General features: G+C 44.3%; 1 protein-coding gene across 5 annotated transcripts in view; it reads right to left on the reverse strand.

Moving 5' to 3' along the window:
- Positions 1–6619: 6619 nt before the first annotated feature.
- Positions 6620–16710, reverse strand: part of ttn.1 (titin, tandem duplicate 1) — a 113063-nt gene continuing 102972 nt past the window's right edge. For all 5 annotated transcript variants that reach the window (XM_079169873.1, XM_079169875.1, XM_079169874.1 and 2 more), the window contains 8 exons: positions 16366–16665; positions 15650–16225; positions 15254–15559; positions 14475–15080; positions 9280–14336; positions 9009–9165; positions 8703–8912; positions 6620–8007 (listed from right to left, as the gene is read on the reverse strand). In XM_079169873.1, coding sequence (XP_079025999.1) covers positions 7934–8007; positions 8703–8912; positions 9009–9165; positions 9280–14336; positions 14475–15080; positions 15254–15559; positions 15650–16225; positions 16366–16665 — 7286 coding nt within the window. In that variant the 3' untranslated portion in view covers positions 6620–7933. The remainder of the gene's footprint in view (positions 8008–8702; positions 8913–9008; positions 9166–9279; positions 14337–14474; positions 15081–15253; positions 15560–15649; positions 16226–16365; positions 16666–16710) is intronic.

Consider the following 16710-nt stretch of genomic DNA (forward strand, 5'->3'; position numbering starts at 1 on the left):
GAGAGCAGATTCATTTTTTTCACTTCTTTGTCTTGCTTCTCTTTTTGTTTTGGAAAATGGAGTTCACCATTCAGCCTCTCCAGAACTGAACACTCTTTGAAGGACTGTTATCGAGCGGCCGAGTCCGGTGACCGCTTCACCCCTCTGACTTTCTAGCTGTGACCCTGTCTGTGTAGCATAAACGTCCATGATGTCCAACAGATGTTTCTGTTCGTGGATTCCCGAACTTCTAGATGATTGGTTTCTGTCGCGAATAGTCTTGTGGTTAATTGAGTATCGGTAAGGCCTTGACCCTACTTGGGTCACAAATTTACCTAGAAGGCCACTACAGTATGTTCCTCTCTAGCAGACGTCTGGGGTCCACTACAGTATGTTCCTCTCTAGCAGACGTCTGGGGTCCACTACAGTATGTTCCTCTCTAGCAGACGTTCGGGGTCCACTACAGTATGTTCCTCTCTAGTAGACGTTCGGGGTCCACTACAGTATGTTCCTCTCTAGCAGACGTTCGGGGTCCACTACAGTATGTTCCTCTCTCGTAGACGTTCGGGGTCCACTACAGTATGTTCCTCTCTAGCAGATGTTCGGGGTCCACTACAGTATGTTCCTCTCTCGTAGACGTTCGGGGTCCACTACAGTATGTTCCTCTCTAGCAGACGTTCGGGGTCCACTACAGTATGTTCCTCTCTCGTAGACGTTCGGGGTCCACTACAGTATGTTCCTCTCTAGCAGACGTTCGGGGTCCACTACAGTATGTTCCTCTCTAGCAGACGTTCGGGGTCCACTACAGTATGTTCCTCTCTAGCAGACGTCTGGGGTCCACTACAGTATGTTCCTCTCTAGTAGACGTTCGGGGTCCACTACAGTATGTTCCTCTCTAGCAGACGTTCGGGGTCCACTACAGTATGTTCCTCTCTAGCAGATGTTCGGGGTCCACTACAGTATGTTCCTCTCTCGTAGACGTTCGGGGTCCACTACAGTATGTTCCTCTCTAGCAGACGTCTGGGGTCCACTACAGTATGTTCCTCTCTAGTAGACGTTCGGGGTCCACTACAGTATGTTCCTCTCTAGCAGACGTCTGGGGTCCACTACAGTATGTTCCTCTCTAGTAGACGTTCGGGGTCCACTACAGTATGTTCCTCTCTAGCAGACGTTCGGGGTCCACTACAGTATGTTCCTCTCTAGCAGACGTTCGGGGTCCACTACAGTATGTTCCTCTCTAGCAGATGTTCGGGGTCCACTACAGTATGTTCCTCTCTCGTAGACGTTCGGGGTCCACTACAGTATGTTCCTCTCTAGCAGACGTCTGGGGTCCACTACAGTATGTTCCTCTCTAGCAGACGTTCGGGGTCCACTACAGTATGTTCCTCTCTAGCAGACGTTCGGGGTCCACTACAGTATGTTCCTCTCTAGTAGACGTTCGGGGTCCATTACAGTATGTTCCTCTCTAGCAGACGTTCGGGGTCCACTACAGTATGTTCCTCTCTAGTAGACGTTCGGGGTCCACTACAGTATGTTCCTCTCTAGCAGACGTTCGGGGTCCACTACAGTATGTTCCTCTCTAGTAGACGTTCGGGGTCCATTACAGTATGTTCCTCTCTAGCAGACGTTCGGGGTCCACTACAGTATGTTCCTCTCTAGCAGACGTTCGGGGTCCACTACAGTATGTTCCTCTCTAGCAGATGTTCGGGGTCCACTACAGTATGTTCCTCTCTAGTAGACGTTCGGGGTCCACTACAGTATGTTCCTCTCTAGTAGACGTTCGGGGTCCACTACAGTATGTTCCTCTCTAGTAGACGTTCGGGGTCCATTATGTGGCTCTTGGGTTTGGTAGGTCGGCGTGGCGTAGAACCCCCGTCCGAGGACTGAAATTGACTATTGATTATATATTTTTAAAGCACTTTAATAAAGAAAGTTAGCATTATTTAGAGAACTACACACTGGTGTGGTTACTATAGTTTTTGTATGATTTTGAAGATGTGTTCTTGCTTTAAAGCCTTTACTCTATGCAGTCAGTTCATGACTTATCAACACACTACTGTTGTGTGTGTGTGGGGGGGTCTTTGTTATTTATTCTCTAGTTTGCACTCTTTTGTGAAGTTTTTTAATCTGCCTTGTGAGGTCTGCTGTGACCGCCATGTTAGAGAAAGGAGAGAGGAACTGAGGAAGAAAGGAAAGGATAGATGAGCCTTGTGACCTTCGTAACCTCGGCCACGTTCAACCTCCTCAGGAACCTTTAACAGCGCTGATGAAGGCCGGAACCCTCACACATTTATTATTATTATTATTATTATTATTATTATTATTATTTAAAACATATGAAAAGTTGAGCAGAAGAAGAAAATAGACGCCTTCAAACGACTCGGAGCGGTCTCATATTTAAATGTTGTTCGTCATCCAGAGTCTAAGTGGGTTTAAGGAAGTATCATGTAAAGTGAATTAAAGATATTCTAGTTGACGCCTTCTCATTATAATAAAGCCCTCGAAAAAGTATTTATAAAAGCATTCAGTAGCACATTTCTACAATGTCGCATCTGTTTTAATGGAGTTTGGTGTGACTGTTTAAAAAAAAGAAAAGAGGAATTTAGTGAGAAAATAAACCCGACTGAATTCAAAGTCACTCCATTTTCTGCTTTTTTATATTCATGTTCTGAAATGGGTTTTTTTTTTAATGGCTGATTTCATGAATACCAAGTTGTGAGCTGATGGTTTGAATATATATGAGACAGACCTGTAACTGCTCCTTTAAATTAATTATTAATAATTATACTGATCATTTAGAGAATATTACACATTATTTCTCCTTACACTTATCAGATCTGTTTCTCCTTCCTTCCTTTTCCTCAACATTAATATCATCATACTGTTATTTTAATGTATTTTAAGATGCTTTCTAAAATGTTTCTGTTTTGTTATTTTTGTATTTTCTACTGTTTGTACTGTTTTTAAAAATGCTAATGTGTACAGATGACAATTATTTGTTTTACATGTAAATGTGTGAAGGCAGATGTGTGTGTGGCTTAGCTAACTCTCGTTTAACTAACTCTGGTTTAGCTAGCTCTAGTTCATCTGGTCCTGGTTTAGCTAGCTCTGGCTTAGCTAACTCTGGTTTAGCTAGCTCTGGTGAAGGTAGTTCTGGTCTAGCTAACTCTGGTTTAGCTAGCTCTGGCTTAGCTAACTCTGGTTTAGCTAGCTCTGGTGAAGGTAGTTCTGGTCTAGCTAACTCTGGTTTAGCTAGCTCTGGTGAAGGTAGTTCTGGTCTAGCTAACATTCAGACTGAGTGCGAAACACATTTCCACCTCGCGGTCAACGTGCAACTTACCAGTTATTAGCTGCAGCTAGCTAGCAAAGTATGCAATGAGTGTGATCAAAGCTAAATCTAAAATGTGCATCTGAACACACTCAGGCTGGATGTTGTGGATGATCCCTTTAAAGTAACTGTAGCTCACATCGTTCCCATAGAGCTCAATGGAGAGGACCTACATTTAGAAATAACATACTTTAACCATGTTCAGCATCCTGCATGAAATATCTCATTAAAATGTTTTATTTCTGACGTCTCTTCAGACGTTCTCTAAACTCTGAGTTACTGTATAATATTCTATTTGTGTATATTGTAGATATAAACAAACAAACATATTTAACTGCTATAAGTCTTCTGGGATGTTTGCCTGTCTGTTGTTGAATGTTCTGTGTATTTCTTTAGTTATCCATTTGTGTTATTGATAGTTTTTGACTTTCCAGTGGTGTAAATACTGTGTATCACTACTTTCATATGGGAACCACCTGTACTACTACTAGTGTGTTATACATAATACACCTGTACACAAAGCATGTAATACAGTCCTGTAGATCTCTGCTGGTTCATAACATGCAAACTTCAAAACATGATAACATCATAATATCATAATATCATATCATCAAATATCATAACATCATAACATCATATAATATAACATCATAACATCATATCATCATAACATCATAATATCGTAACATAATATAGCATCATAATATCATATCATCATAACATCATATAATATCATAACATCATCATAATATCATAACATCATATAATATCATAACATCATAATATAACATAATATATCATAATATATCATCATAATATCATATAATATCACAACATCATATAATAATATAACATAACATCATAACATCATAATATCATATCATAATATCATAACATCATATCACATGCCGGAGCTCATCATTGAATAAAGAGTTTTATTATGTCTCGTCTGGTGTGAAGCTTCTATTTGACTATAAATCAGAGTAGTTTAAGTATTCTCATATTATATATATATAATATATATATATATATATATAATATACTGTGTCGATGTACAGCTAGTATCTACAAGGTGTGGACATCAGGGCACGTGACACTGGTGTGATTTAAACATCTCTGAATATCAGATATTGTTGTCAGAGACAATAAGGAATCCTTCTCCTCCTCCAATATAATTGGAAGGTATTGATGACAGAACATTTATAATTTAATTAATTTAATAAGTTAATAAGTTACTTAGCTCATGTTTGTTCACTTCAGTTTTAAAATGTCTAACTTTTAAATGGAGTTCGGTGTGAAACCCTCTAGTGGCACTATTTATTAGACATCATGAAACAATAGATATGTGATGCAGATCATTACCATCCATGAATATGATTTCACAATAAGTTGCTTTTGACTTTTATGTGTAACTTTACCTTGTTTTCTTGCTGCTTCCATCTTTTCTAATCCTCTCAGTCCTCTCCTGGAGAACCACTCCACCTTAAATGTGACCATTGTTAGCAGAGGTTTGGTATATAAATAGATGTAATGTTTTATAATCTCAAATTTAGTTTTATTATTATCATGGTGTCAAAACCGTTAATCTGTTAAAACCGTTAATCAGCCGCACGTGGCATCAAATTAGTGTCAATGTCTCCTAAACCCCATAGACCTTCATGTACACAGTCTATATGAGTGCTGGTTTAAATATTAAGATTCCTCAACAAATAGATATAAATCAGCATTTCATCAGTTTTAAATTGACATGTATATGTATATACATACATATATAATATATACATATAATATATATATAGTGGTGGGCCGTGCATTTCATACCTGGGCCTTCTGTGCTGTCCTACTGAGCTACGGGTATTTGTTTCTAGGGGTGTAACAACACACGTATTCATATTAAAGCGTACGAGGCTTACGAACCGAACAATACATTTGAATAATACAGAAGCTTAAATTGTGGGAAATATAATGTTTTCGGTGGACTGCGCTCACGTAACAGACAACGGGCTGTGTGACCTTTTTAACCCAGAACAATAACAAAAAACAGCTGAGGCCCCACGAGTGTTCAGGGAGGCTAAGCTAAACTAGCTTATAAGCTAAACTAGCTTAGCGGGTAAAGAACAGCAGTTAGCTGTTCCCTACTGATTCAAACAGAGCATCAAATGTCCGAACCTAACCCCGCGATGACGGGATGCTTCGTCAAGTCGGACAAGTCAGAATCAATGTATTTAACACAATGACAAGATCAAACTCACAAGAACCAGTCACATATATTTATATGACAACAAATCAATCCAGCAACACTGCAGCGCTAGAGCACGAGCATTCATATGATTCATAAAAACGACACGATAGACAAATGAACACAGTAGTAACGCTGCTGCAGATGTAAAAACACAAAAGCAGTTAACTTACCAAAGCTGCTGTTCACTTCAAGACAAAGTCCATCCTCCTTTCTTTGTTAAAGTCAGTAACTCACAAATCCATTCTCCTCCTTCAGCCATTGAGTGTTAAAAAAACACAGCTAGTTGAAATAAAAGAAAGAATCTACACCAAGCAAAATGCTAAAAATGTCATAACTTCTCTTACATATGTTTCAACCTGAACTCTTACTAAACACTGAGATCTGCTAGCTAGCTTTCTGTTTGACAAAAGTCACGCTGGCCCACTGACCAATCACGGAGCATGTTAATGCAGACGTACTTAGAGGCTACCTGGGTGCCACTAGCACGTCATACGCCCAACATCTCAAACTAAAGATCTGATTGGTTGAAGAATATGACAATCAACATCGTCCCCATTCACTTAAACTGCAAAGGCTCTCTAGCAGGCAACTCTCCTTACATAGACATAGAGGCTAAATCTGATTGGATAACAGCTCTCCTTAAAACAAGCTGCAGGCTGGAAGCAGAGCAACAGAGGAAGACAGTAGCTGTGCAATGAGAAAATAAGATAATGGGAAATTATAATACATGTAGTGTATTTATGAAATATTATTAAATTATAAAATAGCTATAACTTTGTGATTCTGTTTAGGCCAACAGAGAAGGCTTTGCAGGCCCTGACGGCCACCACTGATATATATATGTAATATAATAAAGTCATGTGAACGTCCTCATTTAAATAAAATGAATCAGTGTTAATCGTGACGATAACAATGTGAATGTGAAGCTTTCGGTTATTTTACTAATTTAGCAGCTCGCTAGCTAGCTAGCTAACGTTAGCTTGCTAACTCCACCACGTGTTCAAGCTAACGTTACCCCGGTTACAGTAAATGAGCAGAAAACACACAATGAACAGCAGAGACGCGATGAGTAGTGCTGAAATCATGCTTTATTAAATCAGAAATGCATAAAACTCAAGGAGGATATGAAATATAGTTCTACATCAACAGATCAATAAAATAAATCAAAGAACAGAGAATATTTACTGGTCTCACAGGAGATGGAGTCGCTGTGGAGAACCAAGAAAACCCAGAACACAGACATGGTAAAACGACTAAAAGCTACAAAACACTCGCACTCTTTAACACGCAAACACGTTAGCTAGTTAGCTAGCTAGCTATATATTATATGTATGCTAGTTAGCTAGCTAGCTATCCTCCAAGAGACGGCGCTGCTTCTGCACCGCAGAGCCGGCGTTGGTTTCCTCTTTTCTTTCTTTCTTTTATTGCCAGAAGATGTTTTGTTTTAGAAGAAGCCGACCCGGCCGTCCGGTGCAGAAAACATCGCTCTTTTTAAAATAAAAAGGATCTCTAAACGCTGAGAGTGCAGGCCGTCGCACTCTGCTGGTCGTCAGATCCCGGTGGTACGACGCAGTCGGTCTGAGCTCAAGGCCGCTTATGCTGCTTAAACATGAGGGTACAATGCAAACAGCAATAGGGGTCTTAAACGCTCACGGTACAACTCATAGGAAATAATATCGTTTATATCCAAAGACAATATAACGTAGTCTTTGTGTTTGTAACGTCAACAGGGAGCCTCTCTACCTGTTGAGGCGATCTTTAGACTTCAACGTATCGTTGAGGCACAGAGTTTAGTTTCTCCGTTCGACAGGGTATTCGTTCCTCAGGGAACTTTCTCCTGTTTAAACATTTGTTCTTTTTTCAGTTTCGCTTCATATTATTGTCATAAATAACAATGCATACATTTCCCATAACCGTTAAATTCGGCTATATACATTATGTACATGTGTCACAGAAAAGTTGTTCAAAAATTCCTAAGTCATAGTTATCCAATATGGCACATTTTATAACAACGTTAGACTCTGAGTCTAGTTTGGCATAAATTAATGTCAAGATTGGTACAAAAATAGTTCATATTTACAAGAACAGAAATCCAGATCTTTAATCACGTAGATTATCGTTGCTAATTCACTAAATAAAAAGGTTCTGGAAGAGGGAAACGGGGGAATAAATTAACTTTCTTTCTTTTTTCTTTACATGGACCGAATGTGAACGTTGACGGTGGCGGAGTCGGAGCCCAGTTGGTTGGAAAGCCGGAGGGTGTACTCTCCGCCGTCGCCCTCCTTCACCGCATGGATCACCAGGGTGGAGAGGTCGGCGGCGTTCTCCACGTGGTACCGCTCGTCTCCGTCGGGTAGAGTCCGACCCGAGCGGACCCACTGGACTTACGGAGCCGGGTCTCCAGAGAAAACACTGGCACTGACATCGTGGGGAAGAGCTTCGATCTTTGGTGGAGCGCCTGGAGACGAGGAGAACAACGAGGTCAGAGAGATATATATATATATATATATATGTTATATATTATGCTATACAAGAGAGTTGTTTTGTTTTATAATATATAACGTTGTCTTATTTGTCATTTATCTATATTACTGTTATATACAATTATTTAACATTTAATGTATAATAAGAGTTATAAGTTTCCCATCATCACTGAACCGTCAAAAACAAGTATTAGCAACTTTGGTGGCCTTGAATGTTTTGATAAATTGAGTACTTCTGGTTGCCGTCTTTGTTTGGTTGATGAACGGACAATAAAGTTTCATCTAATCTTAACTTAGCTTCCCGTTTGTAGACTTCAACATTTTCATGTCAAAGTTTCAAGCAAATTCACTCACTTCCATTAAAATCTATTTATTTCAGGCCTTCGAGTCCCAGTTTGTGAAATGAGCCAAAAATCTGCTTCATTGGCAGCGGACTGATTATTTGTTATTATAAAAGATTACCAGCACTATGTGCTTCTTTTCAACATATTACAACATCTTATTTTTGGTAAAAACAAAGGCTTATTGTTTTGTAACCATCAATGCAAAAGTCAGGAATCCATCTCACATCACATTCATATTTACCTTCCACCTTCACTCACACAGATGCTCAGATCTTTACATCCTGTTACTGAAGTTTTGAAGTTACCAACAGATTGATGCATCTCACCTCTTTTAACCACGGCCTCAACATGCGAATGAGCAGACGTTTCCACCATTTGGCTGCTGGAGCTCATGGAAACCATGGAAACCATGGACTCAGACGTCATGGCGGACATGCGAGACGCAGACGTGCTCTCAAACGAATACTCGGCCTGCATGGAAGCCGCCTCCATAAGAGCCGATGAGCCAGATACATGTTTCTGCATGCTTTTGGAGCCTAGAAGGGGAATACATGTAAAGAGTTCATGTTAGGAAACAGTTTGAATGGTTTCAGCTGGAGGTTTATGAGGGATACTTGGATACTAGGTCTTACCTCGTACAGTGACTGTGCAGGTTGTCGACACCACTCCAGCACCGCTGGTAGCGGTGCACTTGTACAGCCCGCTATCAGAGACCTCCATTTCATAGATCTCAAGAGAAGCTGAGCCATTCTCCTCAAAGATTTCATACTTCCCTCCCTGAGACAGAGCCTGTCAATCATGACGATATGATTCAGTTCCTCACCAACGCAAACACAAACTTTATATATCCATAAATAATTGACAATAACAGTAGAACAGTTTCAGTGTTATAGAATCAGTTACCTGTCCGTCCTTCATCCATGAGATGGCAGGTTTGGGCTCTCCGGTCACCTTCACGGAGAGCTTGACGACAGATTCAGCGGCTGCAGTGACGTCGCTCAGCCCGACGGAGAAGGACGGCTTCTTTTCAACAGTTGGTGACATCACTCTCTTTGGTGACTTGATTGGAGAAGTCCCTGATTCCTTCTCAGTTGGAGCTGGGGATTTGGGAGTAGGGGACTTTGTTGAGACTGGAGACTTTATTCTCTGAGGTGACTTGAGTGGTTCAGGGGACTTGACTCTCTGAGGAGTTTTGACCGGTTCAGGGGACATGGCAAGAGGGGACTTAGCCTCTGGGGAGGTGATTCTGGGAGGGGCGACTACTTTCTCCTTGGACTCAGACTTGCGAATGGTCAGACTGAATTGGGCCTCTTGTTTGCCTCCAGCATTTTCCACCAGCAGAGTGTAGCTGCCTTCATCTGACGTCTCAACACATGAGATCTCGAAGGAGGAGCTGTACTGAGTAGAGATGATGTGGTGATGGGCAGAGGAACCGATAACTGCTCCATCATGCAGCCAGGTAATAGAAGGTGCTGGTTCGCCATCCACATCACACCCAAAGCTGGCGAGGCTTCCCTCCTCTACAGTCAGGGACCGTGGTTTGGTCAGGATCTTGGCAGGAACACCAGGCTTCTCCCTTGGCTTCTCAACAACAGTGGTGGTCTTTTTCACACTTTCAGTCACACTTTCCTTCACTGTTGTTTTGGAGGAGGAGACGTGATACACCTCTGTTCTGGTCATTTCTGGCAGATGGGAGGATGGAGGCTCCTCATCTTTGCGGAATGAAGAGAAGGCAGCATATCCTTCTCCTGCTACATCCAATGTGGCATAGTCGGTAGTCTCTCCTTTGGTGTTCTTGCAGACCACGCGGTAAGTGCCGGCATCTTCAGTCACACAGTTGCTGATCTTCAGAGTCAGAACCCCACTGATGTTGGTCATGTGGTACTTGCTTGTCTGATGAATCTCTTTGTCATTGTGGAACCACTTGACCTCAGGATCTGGTTTGGCCTGGACATTCAGGGTGAACTTTGTGCTGGACCCATAAGGTACGCGATGAGATCGCAGCCTGATGGTAATTAGTGGGCGGTGGTCAAGGCTGAATGGAGCCTGTGTCACCACCTCAAAGGTCCTCTCCACTGATCTCCTCTCTGATCTCAGAGCCTGCTTTCTCTCCTCATACCTGGAAGCAAAGTCAACTTTAGAAATGGTCACTTCAGTCTTGGCAGCCCGTTCTGGGGTAGGAGATCTCTTCACGAGTTCAGGCATTTGGAGCTTCTTGATTGGTTTAGGAACATATTCTGAGGTAAAAGATGACAGGTGCTCAGATTCAATGCCCTCAGAGTATGTTGCAACAGTGACAGTTGATTTCTTTTTGAAGGCTCGAGTCTTCTCCTCAAACTCCATGCGCTTGAGTTCACTCTTGTAAGCGGACATTCTCTGAGCAGTTGTGTGTGGGCGCAGCAGCTCCTGATCTTCCCTCTCTTCATACACCTTCTGCCTTGGAGGTCTGTATGTGGCTTTGTCGTGACGCTGGCGGAGGTCAACAAAACTTGGGCCAGCCTCGTATTTTGATGGAATTCGGTAGGAGTCATATTTGTGGATTTCGTCTTCTTCGTCATCGCTGTAGACTTTTCTTGGAGATGAAGGACGCAGGGCAGACAGCTCAAAGCGAACTGGGCTGAGGCTGGGTGGAGCAGCTGAGTAACCATACTCCAGCTCTTCCTCCAGACGAAGCCTGTCCTCCTCGGTTCTCTTCATGGACAGGTACTCATTAACAGGCAGCAGTAGCTCCTCATCCGACAGGTCACCCAGGGACCTCCTCCTGATCCTGTGGTAGGCGTCCATCTCAGGGGAAGGAGTGCGATGCCTTGCAGGCCTCACAATCTCCAAGTCATCCTGAGCCATGTCCGAGATGCGCCACTTAGGCTTATAATGGTCCTTGATCCTGATTGGCACCTCATAGAACTGCTCCCACCTGGAGAGGCGGATACGCTTCATCCTCTTCTGCTTGATTTTGTCCATTGGCTCAGGGAACTCATACTGGTCCCGCAGCTTCTTGTACCATTTCATGTCAGAGAGTGGCTGGAAGTGTTTTATTTCCACGTCCTCCTCAAGAGCAGCTGGGTTAATGACTCGAGGAGGGGGGACGTCATAAGGCATACGCAGCCTCTTCTCATCTGCCCGTTTCTTCCTCTCCTCTTTTTCTCTCTGTATCTCAGCCTCGGTCTTCTCACTTTTCTTTGTCGTCACAGCAGGTGTGAACATGGTGGCTGCCTCCCTGACAGCTTGTACTGCGATGGGTGGTAAAGGTATAAAGACGGTGTCAGACAAAATCTGAGACAGCCTAACCTTTTTGTCCAATTCCGCCTTTCCAGCCATCAATTTTTTCTCCTTTTCACTGGGCTCATATTCCTTCTTTACATGAGTGACGCGTTCTACTTTGAGCGTAGCCTGGCAACTGGCAGATCCAGCAGAGTTGGTAGCAGTAACTCTGTACACACCAGAGTCCTCAGGGAGAGTGTCTTTCACGTGAAGGATGAAGTAATCCAGACCTTCATGCACAACCTCAATAGATGGTCCAAAGGCTAAAGGCATACCATCCTTCTCCCACTTCAGTTGGGGATGGCCCGATACTCTAATCTCAAAGCGTACGTTCTGGCCCTCCCTGCACTCGACATTTGCGAGCAGACGTTTGAACATGGGCCTCAGGGTGAGGTCTGCCGGTTTAGGTCGAGGAACAACAGTAAGACGGGCCTTGCAGCTGTCGTCTCCATACCTGTTACGGGCCACAACGCTGTACTCAGCATCATCCTCATCATCAAGTTTGTGGATAATCATCTGGTACAGACCCTTGTCGCTGATGAAGGTGTATTTCTTGTCATCTTCTCCAGGGATGAGCTTCTGTCCGGATTTGTGCCAGATGACACGAGGCTCAGGGTGAACAGTGATGGTCACGCTAAAGCGCACATCCTCACCAATGTAGGCTGTACAGTTTACCAGAGGAAGGGTGAACTCCGGTGGCTTCTGAAGCATTCTGGCAGTGTCGACTCTGCGCTTTGTTTTCTTGACGACACGGGTGGTGAAGAAGTCACGGTAAGATCTAACCCCGTTGATAAACAGCTCTGCGTAGGCACTGTCCTCACCATACTCATTCACAACCTTGCACCTGTAAGTGCCATCATCTGCTCTTGTGACCTTGTTTACCTTGATTACAGCCAGACCATCCTCATACTCAATTTCATATTTGTCACCAGCTTCAAGTTGCCTGACGCCACAGTACCATGTCACTTCAGTAGTGCTATCATAGTTTTCAATGTTGCAGATAAATTTCACATTGTCGCCCTCATTCACCACTGCATGGCTGATCTGGCCTCCAACAGGACCGTGTTCAAACGGAGCGATCTTCACCTTGGCGATAAAGACACCACGCTGGGATCTGATGGAGCCCCCGCTGGCCACACGAGCTGCAGAGACAACAGTTTTCCACTCTTTCTTCACCATTGTCTGGTAGTATCTCTTGTGCCTCCCTGATGGGATGGCTCTGGTGCCGATCTCCTCTGTGGACTTGGTCAGCCATGGATGTGCCAGAGCCTCAGCAGCAGTCATACGATGCTTACGTTCCTTAGTCATTAAGCGGTCGGTGAAGTCTAATGCCTCGACACTGACCTGCTTGAAGGACTCGTCATCGTAGCTGTAAGCTGCATTTGAGATGTTGTCAATCATCTGTTGGTTGGTCTCAGCTGTGAATGGATTCAGTCCACTGAGGAGCACATAGGCAAGGACACCAACTGACCACATGTCAGTGACGGTGCTAACCATGTCACACTGGTGGATCTCAGGGGCAGCATACTCTGCAGCGGTATACTGGATCTTGATTTGGTCTCCAGGAGTCAGGTGTCTGGACTGGCCCAACTCAATAATCTTCACATTAGAGCTGGTTCTAGTTGTGTACACAATGTTCTCTGGTCTGATATCAAAGTGTCCATAGCTCTCAGCGTGCAGGAACTCAAGAGCTGAGCAGATCTGCCTGATGTAGTTGACGATCTCCCGCTCATTAAGCTCAAACTCAGCTGTGTTGAGGCGCTCAAAAATGTCTACACCGGAGATGAAGTCATAGATCATCACCAGCTCCTCAGGGCTTTGGTAAGACTCGTGGAGGAGAAGGTAGTTGGTATGTTTGGCCAGATTCAATGTTGCAATTTCCTTTTTGACAATTGCTTGATCAGCGCCTCTCACCTTGAAGAATTTAGCCATGTAGGTTGTCTCAGAGCTGATGTGGACACAGCGGTGGACAATGCCAAACTGACCTCTGCCCAATTCCTCTGCAATGGCATATTTGTTGTGCATGTTCTTGGCATCAGAGTGAGCCTTGCCCTTGGGGACACGTCCAGTGTCGTTAACCTCTCTGTCATAGAGCAGAACTCTTGATTTGTCCTCCTTGGTCATGACAGGTCCACTGGTCTCAGATGGAGCACTCTGTCCAAATTTGTTCTCAGCGATGATTCTGAACTGATAGCTGGTTCCTCCAAAAAGATCGGTAACGGTGTAGTGGGTGTCACGGGACTGGACAACGCGCTCCCACCTCTCAGCAGTGGTGGGGCACTTCTCAATGATGTAGCTAACGACCCTGCTGCCTCCATCGTTCGCTGGGGCTACCCAGTTCAGTGTGACCGAGTCTCTGGAGACGTCACTGGCTTTGAGACCACGTGGAGGATCAGGAACGTCAGCTACATCCAGCTCAACTGTCTGCTGGTCAATGCCAAATCTGTTCTTGGCACAGACAATGTAGAAACCTGCATCCTTCTTCTCGACTCCGTTGGTGAACACCAAAGAAGTAAATGATCTGGTGACAATGACCTGGTAGTGGCCATTGCTGTCAATAAGATCTTGTCCCTTCTGCCATGTGATGACAGGATCCGGTTTGCCGCTGAAAGGAATCTTGATATTGACGACCTCTCCACGCAGGGCAGGGATGGCTTCCTTGTCCTTCAGGTTCTTTGGCAGGTTAATCTTGGCAGGGACTGGAAATGAGAGACATTATTTAAGTCATGTTTTAGTACAAATTCAAAATTAGTTTAATATGTTTGAATTGGTCAGTGTTAAAGTCAGCGTGTAAAAACAATGATCAGGTTGGAGAAATTTGGTATCTGTGAGCTTACCTTCCACATCCAGAGAGACTGTAGCACAGATGGAGCCTCCTTGATTGGTGGCCCTGACCTGGTACACAGTGGAGTCTTCGTCATCCGCCTCTGCGATGACCAGCTGGTGGTAACCTCCCTTGAACTCCTGTATCTTGATCTTTTTGCCATCAGAGTGGATCTCCTTTCCTCGTCTGAACCATTTAATCACAGGCTTTGGCTGCCCTATGATCTTGCAGACAAGGGTAGCATTGCTCTTGTACTTGACGCTCATGTTCCTCAGCTCTTCCTTGAAAGCAGGAGCACGAACCTCAACTGCTGTGGCTGGAACGATGGGAGCGGTCTCCTCGCTGTAGTCGCTCTCTCCCCCCAGGTTCTCGCACTTCACACGGAAGATGCACTCGACGCCCTCGGTCAGACGCTTGACGGAGAACACCGTCTGTTTGATCTCGTCTGTGGTCACCGGACTCCAATCGCTCCATTCCTTCTTGTCCTTCTTGTGCTTCTTCTCAAGGCAATAGCTCTTGATCTTGGAGCCGCCATCGCTGAGTGGAGGTTTCCAGGAAACCACGCAGGAGTCCTTGGTGACTCCAGAAACAACTGGCGACACAGGTGGTGATGGTTTCTCTGTGGACCGGAATATATAAATCACAAACCATTGTCAGAACTTCTTCAGTTTACTGTACATAGGTATCTCTTAACATGTAGATTGATGCAGTGTATTACATTTATCTTGCATTTGAAGTCATGAATTGATGAAGTATTGAGAAACATTTATTGGATATTGGTTTAAAACTTACCCAGCTGGCTCTTGATAAGGATGGGGGATGTGAGTTCCAGTGGCTCACTGTTGCCATAGCGATTCTGGGCGTACACTCGGAAGAAGTATGCGCCGCTGTCAATGAGGTTGGGCACGCGGCAGGATATGCCATTAATGGATGACGACACCAGTTCCCACTCGGAGCCCTCCTTGTCCTCACGTTTCTCCACAATGTAGTTGGTAATCATGCAGCCTCCGTTGTCCTGGGGAGCCTTCCAGCTGATTATGACGGAGTTCTTCAGGAGAGCTTCCAGCACAATGGGACCCTGAGGCATCTCAGGTTTGTCTGGAAACAGGATTGATATCAATTATAAATCTAATACTTTCACTTTTATAAATCCAGTGCCCTCACTTCAATAAATACACAGTAACATACCGTAAATTTCGACATTGAATGCGGTGTCGGCCCTGCCAAAGTGGTTGTGCAGTCTAATCCTGTATTTGCCTCCATGAATTCTGCGCTGCACATTCTTGATCACCAGGTGTGTGTAGTGCTCAGTGGTCTCAATGCTGATGTCCTCTGAGTTCTCCAGGGTCTTTGCCCCATGCAGCCACATGATCTTTGGCTCAGGACGGCCGATGTAGACGGCATGGATACGCAGAGTGGATCCCAGGCCGGCGTAGTAAGTTTCCTTCAGCGGGTAATCAGGGTGGAAGGATGCTGCAGCCTCCAACACCAGAACGCCTGTGGTCTCGGCTTCTCCGGCTTCGTTGATGGCCTTGCAGGTGTACTCTCCCTCATCCTCCGTCTGATCCGTCAAAATAGTCAGCGAATGGTTGCGGCCATCAGAGCTCATCTCATGCTTGCGAGACTCAACAATCTCCTTGCCGGTATGGTACCACTTGATGTCAGGGAGAGGTCTGCCAATAATCTGGCACTTCATGATACCAGCCTGGCCAAGCTTGGCAGTCACTTCATCCATTTCCTTTCTCAGGCCTGGTTTAGTTTCAACTATACATACAAAACGAGGATGAATATTTTGGAAAGGTTTGTTACATTTAGAAATGTCTCATAGTAAAGGTCACTTTAGAAGAGCAAGTTGGGTAAATGCTTCCAAATAATGTTCACACAATATACTACAGTGTACTCACCACTCAGTTTGGTCTTGATGCATGTGGCAGTTCTACGAGGTCGACTCATTCCTGTCTCATTCTCAGCAAACACTCTGAACTCGTACTCTGTTGCCTCAGCCAGCCCAGGCATGGTGAACTCCTTTTCCTTCAGTCTCTGCTTGTTGGACTTCATCCAGGTGCTCTCAATGGACTTCCTGTACTCCACCCAGTAGCCCAAGACCTCCTTTCCACCATCGCACTCTGGAGCTTGCCAGCGGATGGTGATGAAGTTCTTTGTTACGTTCACTGTGTCGATCTCGCCTGGTTGACTTGGTTTGTCTGGAAGGAAAGAAACAACAACAAAAAACGTATTAATTCATTGTG

Source organism: Pholis gunnellus, assembly GCF_910591455.1.
Source record: "Pholis gunnellus genome assembly, chromosome: 12".
Lineage (NCBI taxonomy): Eukaryota > Metazoa > Chordata > Actinopteri > Perciformes > Pholidae > Pholis > Pholis gunnellus.